General features: G+C 45.7%; 2 protein-coding genes across 2 annotated transcripts; one reads left to right on the top strand and one right to left on the bottom strand.

Annotated features, from left to right (window-relative positions):
* The first annotated feature begins 1,983 nt into the window (after nucleotides 1-1,983).
* LOC139450236 (putative proline-rich protein 21) lies at nucleotides 1,984-3,849 on the top strand. Its single transcript, XM_071231914.1, has one exon. It carries the CDS (start codon nucleotides 1,984-1,986, stop codon nucleotides 3,847-3,849), a length of 1,866 nt encoding a protein of 621 aa, XP_071088015.1.
* A 15,047-nt stretch (nucleotides 3,850-18,896) lies between these two features.
* On the bottom strand, nucleotides 18,897-22,841 carry LOC139450522 (uncharacterized). Its single transcript, XM_071232253.1, has 2 exons — nucleotides 22,549-22,841; nucleotides 18,897-19,232 (listed from the first exon to the last, which is right to left on the bottom strand). The coding sequence occupies exons 1-2, from the start codon at nucleotides 22,644-22,646 to the stop codon at nucleotides 18,980-18,982; spliced, it is 351 nt and encodes a 116-aa protein (XP_071088354.1). The 5' UTR covers nucleotides 22,647-22,841; the 3' UTR covers nucleotides 18,897-18,979.
* Nucleotides 22,842-23,470: the final 629 nt, after the last annotated feature.

Raw genomic sequence — 23,470 nt, 5'->3', positions numbered from 1 at the left:
CATGGAGTACCACCTTGACACCACGTGCATGTAGTACCACCTTGACACCACGTGCATGCAGTACCATCTTGACACCACGTGCTTCTAGTACTACCTTGACACCACGTGCATGGAGTACTACCTTGACACCACGTGCATGGAGTACTACCTTGACACCACGTGCATGCAGTACCACCTTGACACCACGTGCATGGAGTACCAACTTGACACCACGTGCATGCAGTACCACCTTGACACCACGTGCATGTAGTACCAACTTGACACCACGTGCATGTAGTACCACCTTGACACCACGTGCATGTAGTACCACCTTGACACCACGTGCATGCAGTACCACCTTGACACCACGTGCATGGAGTACCAACTTGACACCACGTGCATGTAGTACCACCTTGACTCTATGTGAATGCAGTACCACATTCAGACCACGTGCTTCTAGTACTAACGTGAAACCACGTGCATGTAGTACCACCTTGACACCACGTGCATGGAGTACCACCTTGACACCACGTGCTTCTAGTACTAACGTGACATCACGTGCATGGAGTTCTACCTTGACACCACGTGCATGCAGTACCACCTTGACACCACGTGCATGGAGTACCACCTTGACACCACGTGCTTCTAGTACTGACGTGACACCACGTGCTTCTTGTACTGACGTGACACCACGTGCATGGAGTACTACCTTGACACCACGTGCATGGAGTACCACCTTGACACCACGTGCATGCAGTACCACCTTGACACCACGTGCATGCAGTACGACCTTGACACCACGTGCATGCAGTTCCACCTTGACACCACGTGCATGGAGTACCACCTTGACACCACGTGCTTCTAGTACTAACGTGACACCACGTGCATGCAGTACCACCTTGACACCACGTGCTTGCAGTACCACCTTGACTCTATGTGAATGCAGTACCACATTCAGACCACGTGCTTCTAGTACTAACGTGACACCACGTGCATGCAGTACCACCTTGACACCACGTGCTTGCAGTACCACCTTGACACAACGTGCTTGCAGTACCACCTTGACACCACGTGCATGCACTACCACCTTGACACCACGTGCATGCAGTACCACCTTGACACCACGTGCTTGCAGTACCACCTTGACACCACGTGCATGTAGTACCACCTTGACACCACGTGCATGGAGTACCACCTTGACACCACATGCATGTAGTACTACCTTGACACCATGTGCATGGAGTATCACCTTGACACCACGTGCATGTAGTACCACCTTGACACCACGTGCATGGAGTACCATCTTGACACCACGTGCATGTAGTACCACCTTGACTCTATGTGAATGCAGTACCACATTCAGACCACGTGCTTCTAGTACTAACGTGACACCACGTGCATGCAGTACCACCTTGACACCACGTGCTTGCAGTACGACCTTGATATTAAAGCATCCATTTGAATCTATCATGTGTGTTTGGGTGAAAGATATGTACGCCACTCTAAGCAATGTATATAAGACTACCCGTGTTCAGGCAATCCGTATGTGTATAGCAAGCCACTTTCCGACGAGGTACGATATCGCACAATCTGCCATCTGATTCTATTTTTTTTCGGACAAACATGGGTACCGGTGATTGATATTCTCCCCGGGGGAGTCAACAGTCAACAAGATCACTGACTCTATCAAAGGCCTAAATTTTAGGGTAATTAGAAGCCACACATCGGTGCCCATGGTAAAGGTAAAGATTAGTCTACCTTGACAACCGAACATAATCGGAGGTTTCAAATCACAATAACATGCAAACAGAATACGTCAGAGGTCGGAGGTTGCACGCGTCACCAGACGTACTGAGCTGGAATTTGGCATGAAGACAACCATTGGCATGTTTTCATCTACAGCTGCAAAACCAGATATTTTTAAAAATCTTGCAACTAAGCATATTTTGTGGCTGACAATAATTATTTCTTCTTTGTCAAGACCCTGAAACAATTATTCTTTTCATGCATTTTTTGGACTGTTTATTTCTTTCGATAAAATCCCTGGCACTCACCCTCCATCCACCCACGTACCCCCAACCACCCATCCCCACCCCATCCACCACCACCCGCCCAATATACACCCACCCACACCCGTACACACCCACCCACCTACACCCGCTCACAACCACACCTATTCACACTCGCCAACACCTGCACACAACCACACCTATCCACACTCGCCAACACCCGCCCACAACCACACCTATTCACACTCGCCAACACCTGCCTACAACCAAACCTATTCACACTCGCCAACACCTGCCCACAACCACACCTATTCACACTCGCCAACACCTGCCCACAACCACACCTATTCACACTCGCCAACACCCGCCCACAACCACACCCGCCCACAACCACACCTATTCACACTCGCCAACATCTGCCCACAAACACACCTATTCACACTCGCCAACACCTGCCCACAACCACACCTATCCACACTCACCAACACCCGCCCACAACCACACCTATTCACACTCGCCAACACCTGCCCACAACCACACCTATTCACACTCGCCAACACCTGCCCACAACGACAACCTATTCACACTCGCCAACACCTGCCCACAACCACACCTATTCACACTCGCCAACACCTGCACACAACCACACCTATTCACACTCGCCAACACCTGCCCACAACCACACCTATTCACATTCGCCAAAACCTGCACACAACGACAACCTATTCACACTCGCCAACACCTGCCCACAACCACACCTATTCACACTCGCCAACACCTGCCCACAACCGGACCTATCCACACTCGCCACCACCCGCCCACAACCACACCTATTCACACACACCCGCCAACACCCGCTCACAACCACACCTATTCACACTCGCCAACACCCGCCCACAACCACACCTATTCACACCCGCCCGAAACCACACCTATTCACACCCGCCCACAACCACACCTATCAACACCCGCCCACAACCACACCTGCCCACAACCACACCTATTCACATTCGCCAACATCTGCCCACAACCACACCTATTCACACTCGCCAACACCTGCCCACAACCACACCTATTCACACTCGCCAACACCTGCACACAACCACACCTATTCACACTCGCCAACATCTGCCCACAACCACACCTATTCACACTCGCCAACACCTGCACACAACGACAACCTATTCACACTAGCCAACACCCGCCCACAACCACACCTGCCCACAACCACACCTATTCACACTCGCCAACACCTGCCCACAACCACACCTATTCACACTCGCCAACACCTGCCCAGAACCACACCTATTCACACTCGCCAACACCTGCACACAACCACACCTATTCACACTCGCCAACATCTGCCCACAACCACACCTATCCACACTCGCCAACACCTGCACACAACCACACCTATTCACACTCGCCAACACCTGCACACAACCACACCTATCCACACTCGCCAACATCTGCCCGCAACCACACCTATCCACACTCGCCAACACCTGCCCACAACCGGACCTATTCACACTCGCCAACACCTGCACACAACCACACCTATCCACACTCGCCAACACCTGCCCACAACCACACCTATTCACACTCGCCAACACCTGCCCACAACCACACCTATTCACACTCGCCAACACCCGCCCACAACCACACCCGCCCACAACCACACTTATTCACACTCGCTAACATCTGCCCACAAACACACCTATTCACACTCGCCAACATCTGCCCACAACCACACCTATTCACACTCGCCAACACCTGCCCACAACCGGACCTATCCACACCCGCCCACAACCACACCCGTCCATACCCACCCACAAACACCCACATAATGTTGTCTATGTAGTACGATACAATATGGTATTCATTTCCATTCTCTTTACAATATGTTCGTCACTGCTTTTATCAATCCTGTAGAAAAGAATATGTTTTTACATGTAAATATAAGTATTTAAGGATATAAGGATTTAAAAGAATGAAAATAAATGTTTTGAAACTCGTGTATGCGACCTCTCTGTGTAAATATTAAACGTCACCGCCAGAACTTAACCAGTCACGATTATGCACCGATTCGATTGGACGTAAACTGGCAAAATAGCTTTGAATAATATATGACCGCCATAAACCAGAAATTTCGTCCCAGTTGATCTTCACCAGCCATAAATGTCTCAGGAGGAGCTAAATCAGATTGCACAGAATCTCAATGACAATGATAACTGATCTTGTAAACAGATGATGTTCCAGTGGTGATGTAACCACGATTACAATACTTGTATACATCATAGATCCCATACAATAGTATCCATCAGAGTTGTGTGTGATAAAACGGATCTACTTCAACTGGTGATGGACAAACGATGGACAGTTTACTGACCGGTTTGGAATTCAGATAAATACTTGTCAACAGGTTATTGTCATGGATGTATTTGGACAACTGCTTGCAAACACCGCTTTCTCCTAGAGTATTGACTGATAGTGACTTTTTCGCGAGTGTGTGCATGCAGCAGCACTTTCCCGACAACACTGCTGCATCATTAGACATGTTCAAACACCCATTTGGGGAATCGAACTGGGGCCTTCGGTGTGACGAGCGAACGCTTTTACCAGAGGGCTACCACAACACCCTCATGAATTCATTTCTATTCTGATGCAAATATATACATTATTATATTACTGTTTTTTATTCATCTCTTTGTGTTTGATTCGGATCCTAAGGCATTTGTTTGCTGACAAAAATTAAATGTGGAAGGTTTTGAACACAGTTCTGTGCAATTATGTATGAATCGGTGTTCTATAATTTCTTGTGATCACACAACTAACCAATTTGTACATCGCTAATATCGAAGGTAAACCTCATTAATGCTCGAGACAATTATTTTCTGATTTGTTGATAGATTGAAAAAAAATAAAGAAACTCGGTAATATGCGCGTCTGGAAAAAACGGGATTATTTACAGACATGAAACAGCGTAAAGATGAAATCACTGACTGTGTACAGAGTGGAATCAGAGATACGCCTGGACGTGCATGAGATAGAGCTGTCTCAAGACGGTATCGATCTGTCGACGTCTTTTAATCAGTTATATTAGCGGGTAGCGGGTGATCGCCACAGATTGTGAAGGTGTGGTGGTTGTGACACACAGATTGTGAAGGTGTGGTGGTTGTGGCACACAAGGTGCGCGATGATGATGGGAGGAGGAGATCCCCGCGTGTGGACGTGCTTGGTGTACCTGACTGGACTACTTCCGGTGATTCAAGGTAAACATTCGAATACCTACCATATATTTAACCCATTTCACAACTTACTTTTCGAATGAAATGTATACTTGGGTATATGAAGAAGAGAAACTTTATGACATCCTACAAGTCCCCGAGCCTGACCACTCCATCAATTGTGGTGTTCTCTTGCTGAGGCAAATCAGTTGTTCTGGAGACCAATTCTAACCCGGATGTTCGAGGGTGCAGACGAGAAATATGCAATCTGATTTTGTTTACATTCGCTTCTTTGAAACCAGTTACGCCCGTAGTAGCGTGTGCTGCTGTCGTGTCAGGACTGTCCGAGATTCGTATGGAGTTCTAAGTTATTGGTAATTTGGTCTGGAGAATAAATGTACCCTTCTGGAAAATTTGGATGCACCGATGTATTATTTTTTAGCTTTTGCTTACACAACTTCTAGGAGTGACTGAAAAGTGCTGTGCCTACCGAAGGATGTACAGTTCACCTTTAACAGTCTGTATGTATCAAGTACTATACTTACCATGATTAACTACATAAAACCAGGAGTTCTTTGAAAGTTGGAGAGTAATATCTACCAACTGGTTAGTGAAATCAATCAAAGCAGCGGAACAATCTAACTTCTCCACCGAAGAAGAAGGCAAAGTTTGGTCCATCAGTTGGCAAGGTGATGGGTTCCGGTTCTGGGATTCCAAAGGAATCCTGCTTGTGGACTACCTCCCGAAAGGTCAAGCCAATATTTATGCTAATCTGCTCAGGCAGAATATCAATGCTAAATGTCGTGGGAAAGTCTCAAAAAGTGTCTTGTTCACATGGGCACAAGTCTGTTGTTTCAATGGCTGCAATACATTATTGTGTCTTTGAAGTCTTTGAACGTCCTCTGTATTCAACTGATTCCAAACCTCTGCCATGGAGGAAGCCTTCTACACCAGTGGGATCCAGGCACTCGGGAGCAGAGTATGTTAAAAATAATTAGCAACTCACATATAACTTGATGTAAAAGCAACAATACAATCGAATCATGATCAGACAATGGAGTCTTGACCAGACAATGGAGTCTTGACCAGACAATGGAGTCTTGACCAGACAATCGAGTCTTGGCCAGACAATCGAGTCTTGACCAGACAATCGAGTCTTGACCAGACAATCTAGCGACAGAGCATACAACCCAGTGACAAAATAGCGAATTTACTGATTTTGTTGAAACTACACACGATAACTAAAATTTTGAATCACGTCTGCTGTGTACAAGTGCAGAGATTGTACTGTTTATAATTAAAGAGAAACGTTCAAGTAAGACGTTAGTTTTGCAACACAGTGGGCGTCAATTGTAATGTCGAAACACTTCTTTTGTAGTTGATAAATGCTACTGAGCTTATGATGAAACATCGACCCAGTTTAGATATAAAACGTCAGGGCTAGATAATAACTAGTCTCGAATATCTGCCAAAACATATTCCATTGAGCGTAAAAAGCAAAAAAGACCATAAGTGTAAATTAATTATAATATTTTGTATTTTTTAATCATTTACGTGAAGGTCGGAGGTGGCATGGCTGGATCTTCTCTACAATGGCAACAAGTTCCTGTGGCCTGACGGGACCCCGATACAACATTCTCGCTGGAACAACGTCACAGATAATGAACCGGATAATATCGAAAACGAGAGGTGTGCGATGGTGAAACAGAAGTTACTCCTTTGGCATACCAGGCCTTGTACCAGGGGATACGCTTTACTGTGCGGACCCTACTCTGTCTTAGGTGAGACACGCCCCTAGCCTAACCCTTACTGTGCAGCCCGTAGCCCCATCCAGGTGAGACACGCCCCTAAACCAACCCTAACACTTTCTGTACAGCCCGTAGCCCCATACAGGTGAGACACGCCCCTAAACCAACCCTAACACTTACTGTGCAGCCCGTAGCCCCATCCAGGTGAGACACGCCCCTAAACCAACCATGACACTTACTGTGCAGCCCGTAGCCCCATACAGGTGAGACACGCCCCTAAACAAACCCTAACACTTTCTGTGCAGCCCGTAGCCCAATCTAGGTGAAAAGTCAATAACCTAACCCCAACATTTTCTGTACAGCCCGTAGCCCCATCCAAGTGAGACACGCCCTAAAACCAACACTAACACTTTCTGTACAGCCCGTAGCCCCATACAGGTGAGACACGCCCCTAAACCAACCCTTACACTTTCTGTACAGCCCGTAGCCCCATACAGGTGAGACACGCCCCTAAACCAACCCTAACACTTTCTGTACAGCTCGTTGTCCCAACCAGGTGAGACACGCCCCTAAACCAACCCTAACACTTATCGATAGGTACAAAGGCTCAACCAGACTGTACCCTCTTCCAGGTGAGACACGTCCGTACCCTTCCCCAGGTGACACACGCCCGTACCCTTCCCCTGTTGAGACACGCCTGTTCCCGCTCCCAGATGAGACACGCCCCTAACCGAGCCATAACTCTTAATGTGTGTGCATGGTGGCCCTAGACACACGTGTAGCAGTGTGTGGGGTCTGCAGCCCGGGGATGATCATGGCAAGCGAGTAACAATGCACATCAAATTCAAAATGATGTGTCAAAAGTAAAACCTGAAGGTGCCTTGGTAATAACCAATAATCTTATACGTAGGATCAAAACGTAACATCCACAGGAATTGGATGTCGTACTGAAAACAACAAAACAACAAATATTTTTCTAAGTAAGGATAAGATTTATAGATGAACATCTTCTTTATTACAGTTAAGAGGGACGTTTCGGTCGCTCTTAATTGTAATAAAGAAGTTGTTCATCCATATATCTTATCCTTACTTAGTACACCAACTTCTAAATGCCTGTCAAAGGACAAATATTTTTCAGAAAATCGGTCGCCGAAAACCGACAGCGTCGCCTGTGAGATAAATAATTTTATGTATTTGTTTACAGATACGACACCGGAACTGAAGTTAACTCCCTTCAAAAAGTGGCGTGAAGGGGTAGAACTTCTAAGCAATGCCACGTTAACCAAACAACGGACGGCATCTCGGGCATGCGCGAAGGATTGCTCGAAGCTGAATAACTGCATGTTTTACTCGCTAGGGGGCGCCTGGTGTCGGATGTACAGTGACATCACTTCCTTTCTGACACAGACCAGCCATGATACTGTTGTGTGGAAGAGAACAACAGTCGCAGTAGACTGATTCCGGGAACCTGGGAACTGACAACATGGGTGTTTTACATATGCAGTGATGGTATAGTATTCCTTTTGATATTACACGTCAGTGTCATCACAGTACAGGATGTGTTAGTTGTGATTCATCGACCAATGTAACTGCACTGCAATAGATAACGGAAGTTCACAAAAGTAAATCAGTAATCCTTATGTACCGTGATGAACATGTTATATAACTGAAGGCAACGGAAACATGGACAGCTATACAATATCAATAGAAACCGTTTGTGTGGAGTATTAGTGGAGAAGTGTTCATTCTTTGTTTCTGTTCAGCAAGGTGTCCGTTGCCATATAACACACTTCACATCACTAGGGATAGGTGATCCCAACATGTTACCTACAATACATTACTATGTTCAACATCCAAAACAACACTGCAATAGAAGCAGTTAGTTTTCCGGACACCTTCATTGGCGTCAAGGGATAACATTGTTTACTTAACGATTATTTCAGGAGATTATGTCTTATTAAGACTGGCTTTGTTTGTTAAACGTGTTATTTCTCTTAGAAACGAATATTTGAACTTAAGATTTATCTATATATGTAGAACTGTTAATGTGGGAGGAAGGCCTGAGGTGATGCGGGGCTCAGACGTTACCACTGGTGAAAGCCACGAGCACTGGTGTGGTGCTGACAAACCTAGACAAAGCCCGAATATGTAAATCTGTGTACTTATATGTAACTAAAGTAAATGGGGGCCCCTGTTGGCAGATGGACAGAGAATCTCTCCGTGTGTTTTTTATATCAACACTCGAAAAACGATGAATTGTTACGATTGCACCTTTTACTCACGAATTTCAGTTATTTGGTCTCCTTGATAAATGGCAGACGTTCAGTGAGTGATGAGATGATGATCGAAGTTGAAACAAGTACTAACTCCATGTCACAGAAATATGACGAGATGTTGACAGAACAGAACAAACGAAATCACAGCACTGAAACGGGAAATAGGAAGGAAGACACAGAAAAGTATGCGGGAATTATCCCAGACGAACTAAATACACTGATTAATTACACGAAGAAATGATCATATTAACATGGTGGAAATCAACAAAGTTTGACAAATATTTCATCACGTTTTCTGCCACATATTAAGAATTGGAATTTGTGAAATAAGGGAATAATACAACTAACGACCACGTTCCATTATCTTTAGACTGCCAAAGACTAACTCGATAACGCATATCGGACAGGACCCGCATCTCTCATGGTGCTGGTCAGATAGATTTGGGCAAACAAATGTAAGACGCTGATATCTTTTTCTGTATCTACAGCTGTTTTTCTTCCACCCTTATCAAATCACCCGTACCACGTATACATTCGTGACATACTAGGAACTGATAAACTATTATTCTTACTAAATTTCACTCATGAACACCCTTATCATCAATGCCTCGGTCAAACTAAATTAAATCTTAACTATATGAACAAATGGCACAACCTATATCTAAACTCAAATAGCCAAATCAAAAAAGTACTCAGAAAACCTCTAACCAAACCAAACATTCTCCACCCATCAAAAAAAATCGACGGAGTTATCACTAAACTCCAAACAGGACACACCAACCTAAATAACCACCTCAAAAAAATTAAAAAACACACTACAGGTAACTGCCCACACTGCAAACAACTAGAAACACCAGAACACGCACTCATACACTGCACCCACTACCTAACACACCGAACCAGAGTACAAACCACCCTCAATCTAAATAAGGCTTTTACTCTAGAAGCAATACTAAACCCACAAAATAAACTAGAAAACTTCAAGGCCTTAGGCGTATTCTTAATTAAAACCGAACTAATACATCGCATTTAAATACCCTATAAACTACCAAATTTATATCACATAAACAAACAAACAACCACTACACCCGGCTTCCTTAGTTCTCCCAAACCCCATCGGCATCTATTCCAAATCTCAAAATTCCAAATTCTATATAAGCAACCCCTAAAGCCCCCTCCTGGGCTGCAAACACCACTTTCGCCCCTTTCGGAAACACATTTAATGGCCTGGCCAGGCCCGTGTGCGAAATACGCATCAGTCGAAAAGCGCACTTAAAATCTCCAACTTAAGTAAGTAAGTAAGTCACAAATCATTCTGTGGCTGTCTAATAAACGGACTGTTTATTCACTCAGTTAAGAAACGTTACTATCTTGTACTAAGTTAAATCTTAACTATATGCTATTACCCTTGACAATACCTGCATGTCTGTTTGGTAACTGAAAATGTCATGCCTGTGTATCCCATTATAATACTTCTGTATACAGATAATGCCAAGTCTGTTAACTGTATTACATTGTTTAACTTTGGGAACAGGTATTGCGGCTGAACTGAATGTATCTTGTGTGAATGCCCACTCGGGTCATGTACATGTATTAGTCAGAGTGTGTCGGGTATACTGTATTCAGTCATATGTAAACTGTTGTATTACGTGTGTACCTTGGAACGTGTCGTTACTAATGCTGTACATGTATATATCTTGTGTAATGATTCCATATCATGTTCATCTAATGTTCTTCGCATATATGTACCTCCATAGCTAATTGTAAATCTTCTTTAATAATTGTTTGTGAACATGCTAATGTTGACTGATAATATATATGATGGCTGTCTAATAAACTGACTGCTTATTCACTCAGGTCTTGTGTTGTTGTGTGGGTTGGTCGTGTACAGTGATACCTCTGCTCAGCGAGCTGATTCCCCAACTCTCGTTTTAATAATAGCACTGAAATGTAGGTTAATGGCCGATAATGTGATCATCAGTGGCATCCTGGAGAATGAAGAAATAGTGAAAGCATTCTTGAAAGATGAACTGGAAAAAAAGACATGTGGTTTAAAGCCATACACAGAATCGGAAGACGAGATACAAGGGGCCAAGTTTGAGAAGTATCATGTATGGTGACGGTGAACTAAGTTTTGAAAAAGTGACCAATTTTCACAAGAAGAGTGAGTGAGTGAGTTTGGCTTTATGTCGCTTTTAGCAATATTCCAGCAAGTTCACGGCGGGAAGCACCAGAAATGGGCTTCCCACATTGTACCCATGTCGGGAATCGAACCCGGGTCCTCGGCGTGACGAGCGAACGGTTTAACCAATAGGCTACCTGATTCTCTCAAACATGACCAACACGCTGTAATTAAGTTCCTTACCAAGGAGAGATGCAAAGCAAAAGAAATCCATGATCACATATATAAAGTGATGGGTAAGGATGCTCCTGACTATTCCACAGTTTGCCGTTGGTCTCTACAGTTTAAAAGAGGTAGGGAGTCCATAGACGATGACCCGAGGTCAGGCAGGCCTTCAGATGCCACCCAATCGGAAACCATTGCTGCTATAGAAAGATGAATTTTGTCTGACTGACGAGTGAAAATATCTGAACTTTCTAGGGAATTCCAAAAATCAGTTGGAACTGTTGGAACCATTATTCATAAGCATCTTGGTATGTCTAAGGTATCTGCAAGATGGGTACCTAGAAACCTCAGAGCTCAGAGATCAAGAGACCTCCTAGATCTCTATACTGCTGATGAAGCGAGATTTCTTTCTCGTCTAGTGACAGGTGATGAAACATGGATCCACCACTTGGACCCAGAAACTAAATTGGAATCCATGCAATGGAAGCACCCCAATTCTCCGCCACCGAGGAAGCTTCACACTCAACCATAGGCTGGCAAGGTAATGGCCACCATATTTTGGGATGCAAGGGGCATATATCTAATTGATTACGTATACATGCCACCAAAAACTGCAATCATTGGACAGTATTATGCTAATGTAATGAAAGCATTGCGAAAATCTATTCGCCAGAAACGCCGTGGGATGTTAACACGTGGTATTCTACTTTTGCATGACAACGCTCCGGTTTACAAGTCGAGAATTGCACAGACCGCCATATGTAAATGTGGATTCGAACAGTTGAATCACCCATCCTACAGCCCAGACTTAGCCCCCAGTGACTATTTCCTCTTCCGGCATATGAAATCTGCCCTATGTGGGAAGCTGCTTCCAGGATGACGAGGACATGTGGTATTGAAAGCTTGAAGGACACATGGAATGAGTGTATTGAGGTGAATGGAGATTATATTGAAAAATAAAAGTGCAAAAGATATTCTGCGACTTTATCTTATATTGAAGTTGCAAACCTTATTGAACGCCCCTAGCTGCAGTTAGGTAGGACTATTGCACGCGTTCCCAATCAATACGTGACGAACAGATTGATCAGCTGAGTTAATGAGCTTTCGGTTATACACCTGCCACGCACACCTGCAGATAAGCTCTGGTTGTATATAACTGTATCTTCACATCTTGTAGAGGTGACATGTACATTCAGCGAGGCCGACATGAGGGACTCGGTGTGAAGAAGAGAATGTTTGCACTATCAACAGCGGAGGATTTGTGAAGTGGGAACACAAAATCTGAAACTATTTCTCACTTCACGATCTCCAACTAAAGTCCAGTGATGTATTATCAAACGATCAGAAAAAAACACCCATTTGCTTACTTTGTAACGTTTTTTGTTTACATTTGTTTAACTTTATTTATCTTCCTTTTATGCTCCTAAAACAACTGTCGGTATTTAACATAACATACCAAAATTAAATTTATCTTTATAATTCATGCTCACTCTACATGTAAACTGCAATATGATATTCACCTGATGATTTGGTGTTACATCCTGTTTTGACACAAGCTGTGTAAATTGTCTGGGTAGCCAGACTTGCTGACGTGACTGGTTGATCGTTACCACACAGCGACGGTGTGGGGCGTTGTTCGATATACGAATGACTGTATTGTCTGCCTCAGACTCGATTATATATATGCCGGCCAGAAGTAAGCATCACCAGTAGTGCTGCCCTTCATGCTGACCTGTTTCATGAGGGAATTTGGCCAAAAATGTAACTTAAGCTTCAGGTATATCGATGGTTTTATCTCGTTCAACAACGGTCAAACAGTCAATTCCCATACACTGATTTACCCACCTGAAATGAAGAGGACCAGTGACACCGTCTGATCTGTTTCATATTAGTAAGACACACGGGAAACGGACGTAAAATATCTCATATATAGTTGAAAAGGGATTCCCACAGTATCTCTGTAGCCCGGTGGTTCACTCTGTAGCCTGGTGGTTCACTCTGAAGCCTGATGGTTCACTTTGTAGCCTGATGGTTCACTCTGTAGCCTGATGGTTCACTCTGTAGCCTGATGGTTCACTCTGTAGCCTGGTGGTTCACTTTGTAGCCTGGTGGTTCAATCTGTAGCCTGGTGGTTCACTCTGTAGCCTGATGGTTCACTCTGTAGCCTGATGGTTCACTCTGTAGCCTGGTGGTTTACTCTGTAGCCTGGTGGTTTACTCTGTAGCCCGGTGGTTCACTCTATAGCCTGTGGTTTACTCTGTAGACCGATGGTTCACTTTGTAGCCTGATGGTTCACTCTGTAGCCCGGTGGTTCACTCTATAGCCTGTGGTTTACTCTGTAGCCTGATGGTTCACTTTGTAGCCTGATGGTTCACTCTGTAGCCTGATGGTTCACTCTGTAGACCGATGGTTCACTCTGTAGCCCGGTGGTTTACTCTGTAGCCTGGTGGTTCACTCTGTAGCCTGTGGTTCACTCTGTAGACCGATGGTTCACTTTGTAGCCTGATGGTTCACTCTGTAGCCCGGTGGTTTACTCTGTAGCCCGGTGGTTCACTCTGTAGCCTGATGGTTTACTCTGTAGCCTGGTGGTTTACTCTGTAGCCCGGTGGTTCACTCTATAGCCTGTGGTTTACTCTGTAGCCCGGTGGTTCACTCTGTAGCCCGGTGGTTCACTCTGTAGCCTGGTGGTTTACTCTGTAGCCTGGTGGTTTACTCTGTAGCCCGGTGGTTCACTCTATAGCCTGTGGTTTACTCTGTAGACCGATGGTTCACTTTGTAGCCTGATGGTTCACTCTGTAGCCCGGTGGTTCACTCTATAGCCTGTGGTTTACTCTGTAGCCTGATGGTTCACTTTGTAGCCTGATGGTTCACTCTGTAGCCTGATGGTTCACTCTGTAGACCGATGGTTCACTCTGTAGCCCGGTGGTTTACTCTGTAGCCTGGTGGTTTACTCTGTAGCCCGGTGGTTCACTCTATAGCCCGGTGGTTCACTCTGTAGACCGATGGTTCACTATGTAGCCTGGTGGTTCATTCTGTAGCCTGGTGGTTCACTCTGTAGCCTGGTGGTTCACTCTGTAGCCTGATGGTTCACTCTGTAGCCTGGTGGTTCATTCTGTAGCCTGGTGGTTCACTCTATAGCCCGATGGTTCATTCTGTGACTGTGGTTCACTCTGTAGCCTGGTGGTTCACTCTGTAGTCTGTGGTTCACTCTGTAGCCCGGTGGTTCACTCTGTAGCCCGGTGATTCACTATGTAGTGTGTGGTTCACTCTGTAGCCCGATGGTTCATTCTGTGACTGTGGTTCACTCTGTAGCCTGGTGGTTCACTCTGTAGCCTGGTGGTTCACTCTGTAGCCCGGTGGTTCACTCTATAGCCCGGTGGTTCACTCTGTAGCCTGGTGGTTCACTCTGTAGCCCGGTGGTTCATTCTGTAGCCTCATGGTTCATTCTGTAGCCCCGTGACTCACTCTGTAGCACGGTGGTTCATTCTGTAGCCTGGTGGTTCACTCTGTAGCCTGCTGGTTCACTCTGTAGCCCGGTGGTTCACTCTGTAGCCTGGTGGTTCACTCTATAGCCTGATGGTTCATTCTGTGACTGTGGTTCACTATGTAGCCTGGTGGTTCACTCTGTAGCCTGATGGTTCACTCTGTAGCCTGATGGTTCATTCTGTGACTGTGGTTCACTCTGTAGTCTGTGGTTCACTCTGTAGCCGGTGGTTCACTCTGTTGCCGGTGGTTCACTCTGTTGCCGGTGGTTCACTCTGTGACTGTGATTCACTATGTAGTCTGTGGTTCACTCTGTGACTCTGATTCACTATGTAGTCTGTGGTTCACTCTGTTGCCGGTGGTTCACTCTGTTGCCGGTGGTTCACTCTGTGACTGTGATTCACTATGTAGTCTGTGGTTCACTCTGTAGCCTGGTGGTTCATTCTGTAGTCTGTGGTTCACTCTGTAGCCTGGTGGTTCATTCTGTAGTCTGTGGTTCACTCTGTTGCCGGTGGTTCACTCTGTGACTGTGATTCACTATGTAGTCTGTGGTTCACTCTGTTGCCGGTGGTTCACTCTGTTGCCGGTGGTTCACTCTGTGACTGTGGTTCACTATGTAGTCTGTGGTTCACTCTGTTGCCGGTGGTTCACTCTGTTGCCGGTGGTTCACTCTGTGACTGTGGTTCACTCTGTTGCCGGTGGTTCATTCTGTGACTGTGGTTCACTATGTAGTCTGTGGTTCACTCTGTTGCCGGTGGTTCACTCTGTTGCCGGTGGTTCACTCTGTTGCCTGGTGGTTAATTCTGTAGTCTGTGGTTCACTCTGTTGCCTGGTGGTTCACTCTGTAGCCTGGTGGTTCACTCTGTTGCCGGTGGTTCACTCTGTAGCCTGGTGGTTCACTCTGTTGCCTGGTGGTTCACTCTGTAGTCTGTGGTTCACTCTGTTGCCTGGTGGTTCACTCTGTGACTGTGATTCACTATGTAGTCTGTGGTTCACCCTGTAGCCTGGTGGTTCATTCTGTAGTCTGTGGTTCACTCTGTTGCCGGTGGTTCACTCTGTAGTCTGTGGCTCACTCTGTAGCCTGATGGTTCACTCTGTAGCCTGGTGGTTTACTCTGTAGCCCGGTGGTTCACTCTGTTGCCGGTGATTCACTCTGTGACTGTGATTCACTATGTAGTCTGTGGTTCACTCTGTAGCCTGGTGGTTCATTCTGTGGTCTGTGGTTCACTCTGTTGCCGGTGGTTCACTCTGTGACTGTGATTCACTATGTAGTCTGTGGTTCACTCTGTTGCCGGTGGTTCACTCTGTAGTCTGTGGTTCACTCTGTTGCCGGTGGTTCACTCTGTAGCCCGGTGGTTCACTCTGTGACTGTGATTCACTCTGTAGCTTTGCGGTTCACTCTGTGACTGTGGTTCATTCTGTAGCCTGGTGGTTCACCCTGTGACTGTGGTTCATTCTGTAGCCCGGTGGTTCATTCTGTAGTCATTTGTTCTCTCTGTATCCTGGTTCTTCACTCTGTAGCCCAATGGTTCATTGTGTAGTCAGTGGTTCACTGTGTAGCCTGGTGGTTCACCCTGTAGCCTGGTTGTTCACTCTGCAGCTTGGTGATTCACTCTGTAGCCTGTGGTTTACTCTGTAGCCTGGTGGTTCACTCTGTAGCCTGGTGGTTCATTCTGTAGTTTGGTTGTTCACTCTGTAGTCTGGTGGTTCACTCTGTAGCCTGGTGGTTCACTCTGTAGTTTGGTTGTTCACTCTGTAGCCTGGTGGTTCACCCTGTAGCCTGGTTGTTCACTCTGCAGCTTGGTGATTCACTTTGTAGCCTGTGGTTTACTCTGTAGCCTGGTGGTTCACTCTGTAGCCTGGTGGTTCATTCTGTAGTTTGGTTGTTCACTCTGTAGTCTGGTGGTTCACTCTGTAGCCTGGTGGTTCACTCTGTAGTTTGGTTGTTCACTCTGTAGCCTGGTGGTTCACTCTGCGACTGTGGTTCACTCTGTAGCCCGATGGTTCATTCTGTGACTGGTTCACTCTGTAGCCTGGTGGTTCACTCTGTGACTGTGGTTCACTCTGTAGCCCGATGGTTCATTCTGTGACTGTGGTTCACTCTGTAGCCTGGTGGTTCACTCTGTAGCCTGCTGGTTCACTCTGTAGCCTGTGGTTCACTATGTGACTGTAGTTCACACTGTAGCCTGGTGATAGCCTGGTGGTTCTCTCTGTAGCCTGGTGGTTCATTCTGTAGTCTGTGGTTAAAACCCAATTATGTCAACAGCCTTTTAATCAATTAAACTGTCTTCAGTGAATTTTTTGTCAATCTTTCCCTATGAGTATTTCTTATCTTTACTGTTGAAAATAAATAACATGTATACTGCATGACTTGCGTTTCTGTTGCGTGTGAGTATATGTATATGCCTGCATATGAGATTTACCCGATTGCAGAGGCCTCAGTAAAGATTTCAAAAGGTTTTATGGAAGACACGTAGTGGACATTTCCAAATTTGACGCATCACTGAGGCATGTTCGATGCAATTGCATACTATGACTTGTACTAAATGTTCCCGTGGGTGTTTGCATGTGTTTGAGACAGGTTCTACTAGCGGAATAGGACACCCGTACACATAGTTACTGATGCTCACATACTTACGGAAAAAAAGTATATGTGCTTGGAATATAGTTAAAAAATCAATTTATTCAGACTTTGAGTAATGTATCTTGCAATGGATCTTCAGGAAGACATCTCCTCGACTTTAAGGTCGCGATTCACATTGTGCAAATGCATATTATTTCAATGCGCACAATTTGGATGTTTGCGTGTTTGTTAGACGCATGATACTCATACTCGTGTTAATTAGTGTGAACAGCACACAATGACTGTTTAGCTGTCGCGTGCTCATAAAAAACACTTCTGTTTGACCGTTCATAATGCTTACGCCATGCCACAGGTATGCTGCAAACAGGAATGGCGCAAAACGTAGTTGCCAGACATTTTAATGTCCATCAAAACATAATATTATCTCTTTGGAGACATTCTGTATAGCACGACAACACCCATGACTTGCCACGGGCCGGTCGTCCACGTGTGACGTCACGTCAACACGACAACGATATTCGGTTGGTGCATCTACAGAATCTATACCATACTGCCACATTGGCAGCTCGGACAATTCCTGGGTTGAGACCACTTGGTGGCAGAACCGTACGAAACCGGTTGAGGGAGCACACCATCCGGCCCCGACATCCATCGAATACGCCCGGCTTTGCTTCCAAGTCACCATCAGACACGTCTAGCTTGGTGCTGACAGTATCTGAGACAAGACTTGGACAGTACACTGTTCACAGATGCGTCCAGGGTTCATCTGGAAAACAAGGTCCTACTGGCGTCGAGGAGAACGTTTTAGCGACGCTTGCGTTACTCAACGTCGTCAGTTAAGTGGAGTGTAATAGTACTGGGTGGCATCACAAGTCTTTGGATAACACAATTCATCATTGTCAATGAGTTTAATTTTAAGGGCGTACACTACCGGGACGACGTCGTTCGCGATCATGTTCCCCCCTTTGTGGAAATGCAGGAACGTTGCAGTAGGATAATGTCCGCCCACACATTGCACGTCTTGTGACAGACTTTTTAAGACAAACTAATATCGCCGTACTGCCATGACCGCCTATTTCTCCAGACCTCTCCCCTACAGCGCATGACTGGGAGGAGGTAGATCGACACCTAGGACAGGTCCAGTACCAGCGGTAATGCTAGCTCAGTTGGACCAATCTTTGGTTGACTTTTGGAACATTTACTTTTTGGCGCTAGCATAGTATTAATTCAAAACACTACTCGATTGTTGCTCGCCTGCAGGTTTATTTCGAAATTGAGGATTACATTAGCCATGACCGTGCAGGCGTCATTAGATCAGTGTCTCGACTAGCCATAGTAGTGAGTCCTTCTACAGACATAGGTGCTGGAGTAGAAGCCTTTGCTGTATCCAGACACGTAGAAGTAGGGTCTGATACTTTCCCCGGTAGAGGCGCCCCCGCAACTGTTTCTGGCCCAGCTGGAGACTTTGCTGGCACAGCGGGAGGCACAGTAAGACTGGCAGCTACGGCAGGACGTGCATCTGTAGATCGTCCCGAAATTACGTACCACCATATTCCCGCAGTAGGCCTTGCAGGTGCACCTGGAAACACAGCAGGAGAAATCATGAATTCTTGACATTAAACAGCTTAACTTCCAAAATAATACCGAAGCTTATGGGTCATTCGGCTTTGTGTGTGAGTGTGTGTGTTTGTGTGAGTGTGTATGTAGGTGTTCCTCTGTGTGTGTGTGTGTGTGTGTGTGTGTGTGTGTTTGTGTGAGTGTGTATGTAGGTGTTCCAGTGTTTGTGTTTGTGTGAGTGTGTATGTAGGTGTTCCAGTGTTTGTGTGTGTGTGAGTGTGTGTATGTGTGCGTGCGTGCGTGCGTGCGTGTGTGTATGCGTGTGCGTGCGTACGTGTATGTGTGTGTGCGTGCGTGCGTGCGTGCGTGTGTGCGTGTGTGCGTGTGTGTGTGTGTGTGTGTGTGTGTGTGTGTGCGCGCGCGCGCCCGTGTTAGGGTTGGAGTATTGGTTCTAATCCAATCAGTGCTGTTGGGTTGGGTTTTTGATACTGAAACAGTTGATGGGACCAAGGATGATGTTTAATCATTTATGAACACACTGTCGCTGACGTCCAGTTGCACTCACCATGAGAGAATGGTGTGTAGCAATACAACATGCACACAATGTAATCACCGTGCCGCATCACTCCCGGCAGGCACAACGTTACATCTTACATGTATCAGATGGATCGTGTCCACAGAGCGCTGGTGCAGCAGCACAGGAAGGAGGAGACATGGTAGTCTAAGAAAGGACAGGGAACTCAAGGGACAGTCAAAGTCACGGATGATTATCGATGGTTCTAGTCGTCATCACGTGACGAATTTCATCGCTGTTGATGATCAGTCAGATGTTTGACACAAACAAATATTCAGCGTGCCAAGTGTTTGATTCCTATTGAGACCTGCGTAGTTCAACTATACCGTAACGATGCTGCAAACACTGGTCTAATGGGTGTCCTGCATAACGGATAGTACTCGTCCTCTACTTTTTATTAAACGGTATTTATAATCAAGTCAAGCATCGTATATTGGATGTTTGAAATGTGTTTATAATTTTCATGCATTGGTACGCTGCTTGAGCATGCTTCAACGGATAGTCGATAGCGCATAACAAATGTCCATTTTAGTATCATGCTAAGATAAGGGGAAAACATCGGACAGCTGAATGTCAGGAGACTGACACTCCTCCTTTCAGAGAAAATCATGGTATGTCTTGAAGAGGTGACACAGTTCTAACGACGTGATCGTGGTGCATACAGTACATTCAAGTTTAAAAATCATTTTATACTTCAGTGTGAAAGAGTTTTCTGAACTTGAGATAGTGACATTTTCATTGCAGTGAACATAACACTTTGACGGAACTATTGTCATACAAGAGTTACCTTGCCTCAAATTCTCTCCCTTTATCGGAAGTGTGTAGCCCGTACACAAACTGTTGACATGTGTTCCAACACAGCGGTCTCGTTTTGTTAGAGTTTATTTTGTATATACTCATATATACATGTATGAAAAAGAATTTTCGTGACCATATATATTTTTTGATACTTCAACTTATATTTTTAAAGATTTTGCAAATACGATACTACCTTTTAGTGTAAAATACAAGGGGTGGTGAACCGTCTGTGTATAAGGTAGGGAGAATTTCAAGGTTTTAAATTTGTAAAACAGCGGTAGACATATAACATCACTTCTCTGTAACGGAGATGAATGGCATGGTGGGATGGGGTGGGGGTGAACAGCGGTCGACATTACATCACTTCACTGTAACGGAGATGAATGGAGGGTTGGAGTGGGATGGGGTGGTGGTGAACAGCGGTAGACATTAAATCAGTTCACTGTAACGGAGATGAATGGAGGGGTTGGGTGGGGTGGGCGTGGGGTGAACAGCGGTCGACATTACATCACTTCACTGTAACGGAGATGAATGGAGGGGTGGGGTTGGGTTGGGTGGGGGTGAACAGCGGTCGACGTTACATCACTTTACTGTAACGTGATGAATGGAGGGGTGGAGTGGGGTGGGGTGGGGGTGAACAGCAGTCGACATTACATCACTTCACTGTAACGGAGATGAATGGCATGGTGGAGTGGGGTGGGGTTGAACAGCGGTCGACATTACATCACTTCACTGTAACGGAGATGAATGGCATGGTGGGGTGGGGTGGTGGTGAACAGCGGTCGACATTACATCACTTCACTGTAACGGAGATCAATGGAGGGGTTGGGTGGGGGTGAACAGCGGTCGACATTACATCACTTCACTGTAACAGAGATGAATGGAGGGGTTGGGTGGGGTGGGCGTGGGGTGAACAGCGGTAGACATTACATCACTTCACTGTAACGAGATGAATGGAGGGGTGGGGTTGGGTTGGGTGGGGGTGAACAGCAGTCGACATTACATCACTTCACTGTAACGAGATGAATGGAGGGGTGGGGTTGGGTTGGGTGGGGGTGAACAGCGGTCGACGTTACATCACTTCACTGTAACGTGATGAATGGAGGGGTGGAGTGGGGTGGGGTGGGGGTGAACAGCAGTCGACATTACATCACTTCACTGTAACGGAGATGAATGGAGGGGTGGGGTGGGGTGTGGTGGAGTGGGGTGGGGTTGAACAGCGGTCGACATTACATCACTTCACTGTAACGGAGATGAATGGCATGGTGGAGTGGGGTGGTGGTGAACAGCGGTGGACATTACATCACTTCACTGTAACGGAGATGAATGGCATGGTGGGGTGAGGTGGTGGTGAACAGCGGTGGACATTACATCACTTCACTGTAACGGAGATCAATGGAGGGGTTGGGTGGGGGTGAACAGCGGTCGACATTACATCACTTCACTGTAACGGAGATCAATGGAGGGGTTGGGTGGGGTGGTGGTGAACAGCGGTCGACATTACATCACTTCACTGTAACGGAGATCAATGGAGGGGTGGGGTGGGGTGTGGTGGAGTGGGGTGGGGTTGAACAGCGGTAGACATTACATCACTTCACTGTAACGGAGATGAATGGAGGGGTGGGTTGGGGTTGAACAGCGGTAGAAATAACATCACTTCACTGTAATGGAGATCAATGGAGGGGTGGGGTTGGGTTGGGTGGGGGTGAACAGCGGTCGACATTACATCACCTCACTGTAACGGAGATCAATGGAGGGGTGGGGTGGGGTGCGTGTTTGCAGCGGTCGACATTGACATTACTTCTGAACCACTCTCACAGCAGATTATTGTATATGATCAGTAATATGATCTCTAATGTTGATATATTTTCTAATGTTGATGTCTCTAACGTTAACATAATCTCTAATGTTAATAGGAAGAACATGATAGTAGTTAGTTTAGGATGTGAACCATCACTTGACCCACCTCATATTGGAGCTGCATGAACTGTGATAGCCGTCCGCTGGAGTGCAGGCAACAGCCACGATGAAGAGCCATACTGCGATCTGGAGAAACCCCGCCATGATGAGTCGTACCAAGAGTTTGGTGACAGGTCTATGTTTTAGCTGCACTTTATAAGAAAGTTGGAAACACAGTCAACAATTGATCTAAAAGTAAATGCTATTTAGATATACAGGTAGATAAGAAATGACACTTCTTCTATTGAAATACGTGGAAAGTTGTGAATGTGTGGCGGTGTCCAAATCTCTCACGGCACACGATAGAGCAGTCGTGGAAAAGTTAAACAGGATATGACACGAGACAATGGATTTAATTTTTTAAACCAGAAGGAAGTCGTGATTTTCAGGTGGTGTCGGTACAGTACATCACACCAGTTTAATGGCTACATTAGAAAATCACACTACACTCTGCTATCAGTGTTTGGCAAAGCGGAGCTCGCGTCACCTGGTAATGCACCAGCAAGAACGTGTCACAACATCTGGTTGTTTCTGACAGTGAGGCCGCTCGCGTGCATACTCGAACCCAAACTAAGCCACGCCCATTCACCTCAGATCAATTCTGATCAATCGACTGTGGTTATTTCTACCAACACCCTGACGCATTATATATGATTTCAAGACATGGCATATTACCGATCGTTAAGACATGATATATTACCCTTTGTTATGACATGATATTTTACCCTTCATTAAGACATGACATATTACCCTTCTTTATGACATGATATATTACCCCTTCGTTAAGCCATGATATATTACCCTTCATTAAGACGTGATATATTACCCTTCGTTAAGTCATGATATATTACCCTTCGTTAAGACGTGATATATTACCCTTCGTTAAAACATGATATGTTACCCTTTGTTAGGACATAACATATTACCCT

This window comes from Haliotis cracherodii, unplaced genomic scaffold (assembly GCF_022045235.1).
Source record: "Haliotis cracherodii isolate W230 unplaced genomic scaffold, xgHalCrac1.p SCAF_8, whole genome shotgun sequence".
Classification (NCBI taxonomy): Eukaryota; Metazoa; Mollusca; class Gastropoda; order Lepetellida; family Haliotidae; genus Haliotis; species Haliotis cracherodii.
This window is presented reverse-complemented; position numbering and strand designations above follow the sequence as displayed.

Coding starts and splice junctions, on each gene's coding strand:
- LOC139450236 (XM_071231914.1), top strand. CDS start 1,984: ATGCATTTTTTGGACTGTTTATTTCTTTCGATAAAATCCCTGGCACTC.
- LOC139450522 (XM_071232253.1), bottom strand. CDS start 22,646: ATGGCGGGGTTTCTCCAGATCGCAGTATGGCTCTTCATCGTGGCTGTT. Junction 19,233..22,548: donor TCATGCAGCTCCAATATGAG/GTGGGTCAAGTG, acceptor CTGTGTTTCCAG/GTGCACCTGCAAGGCCTACT.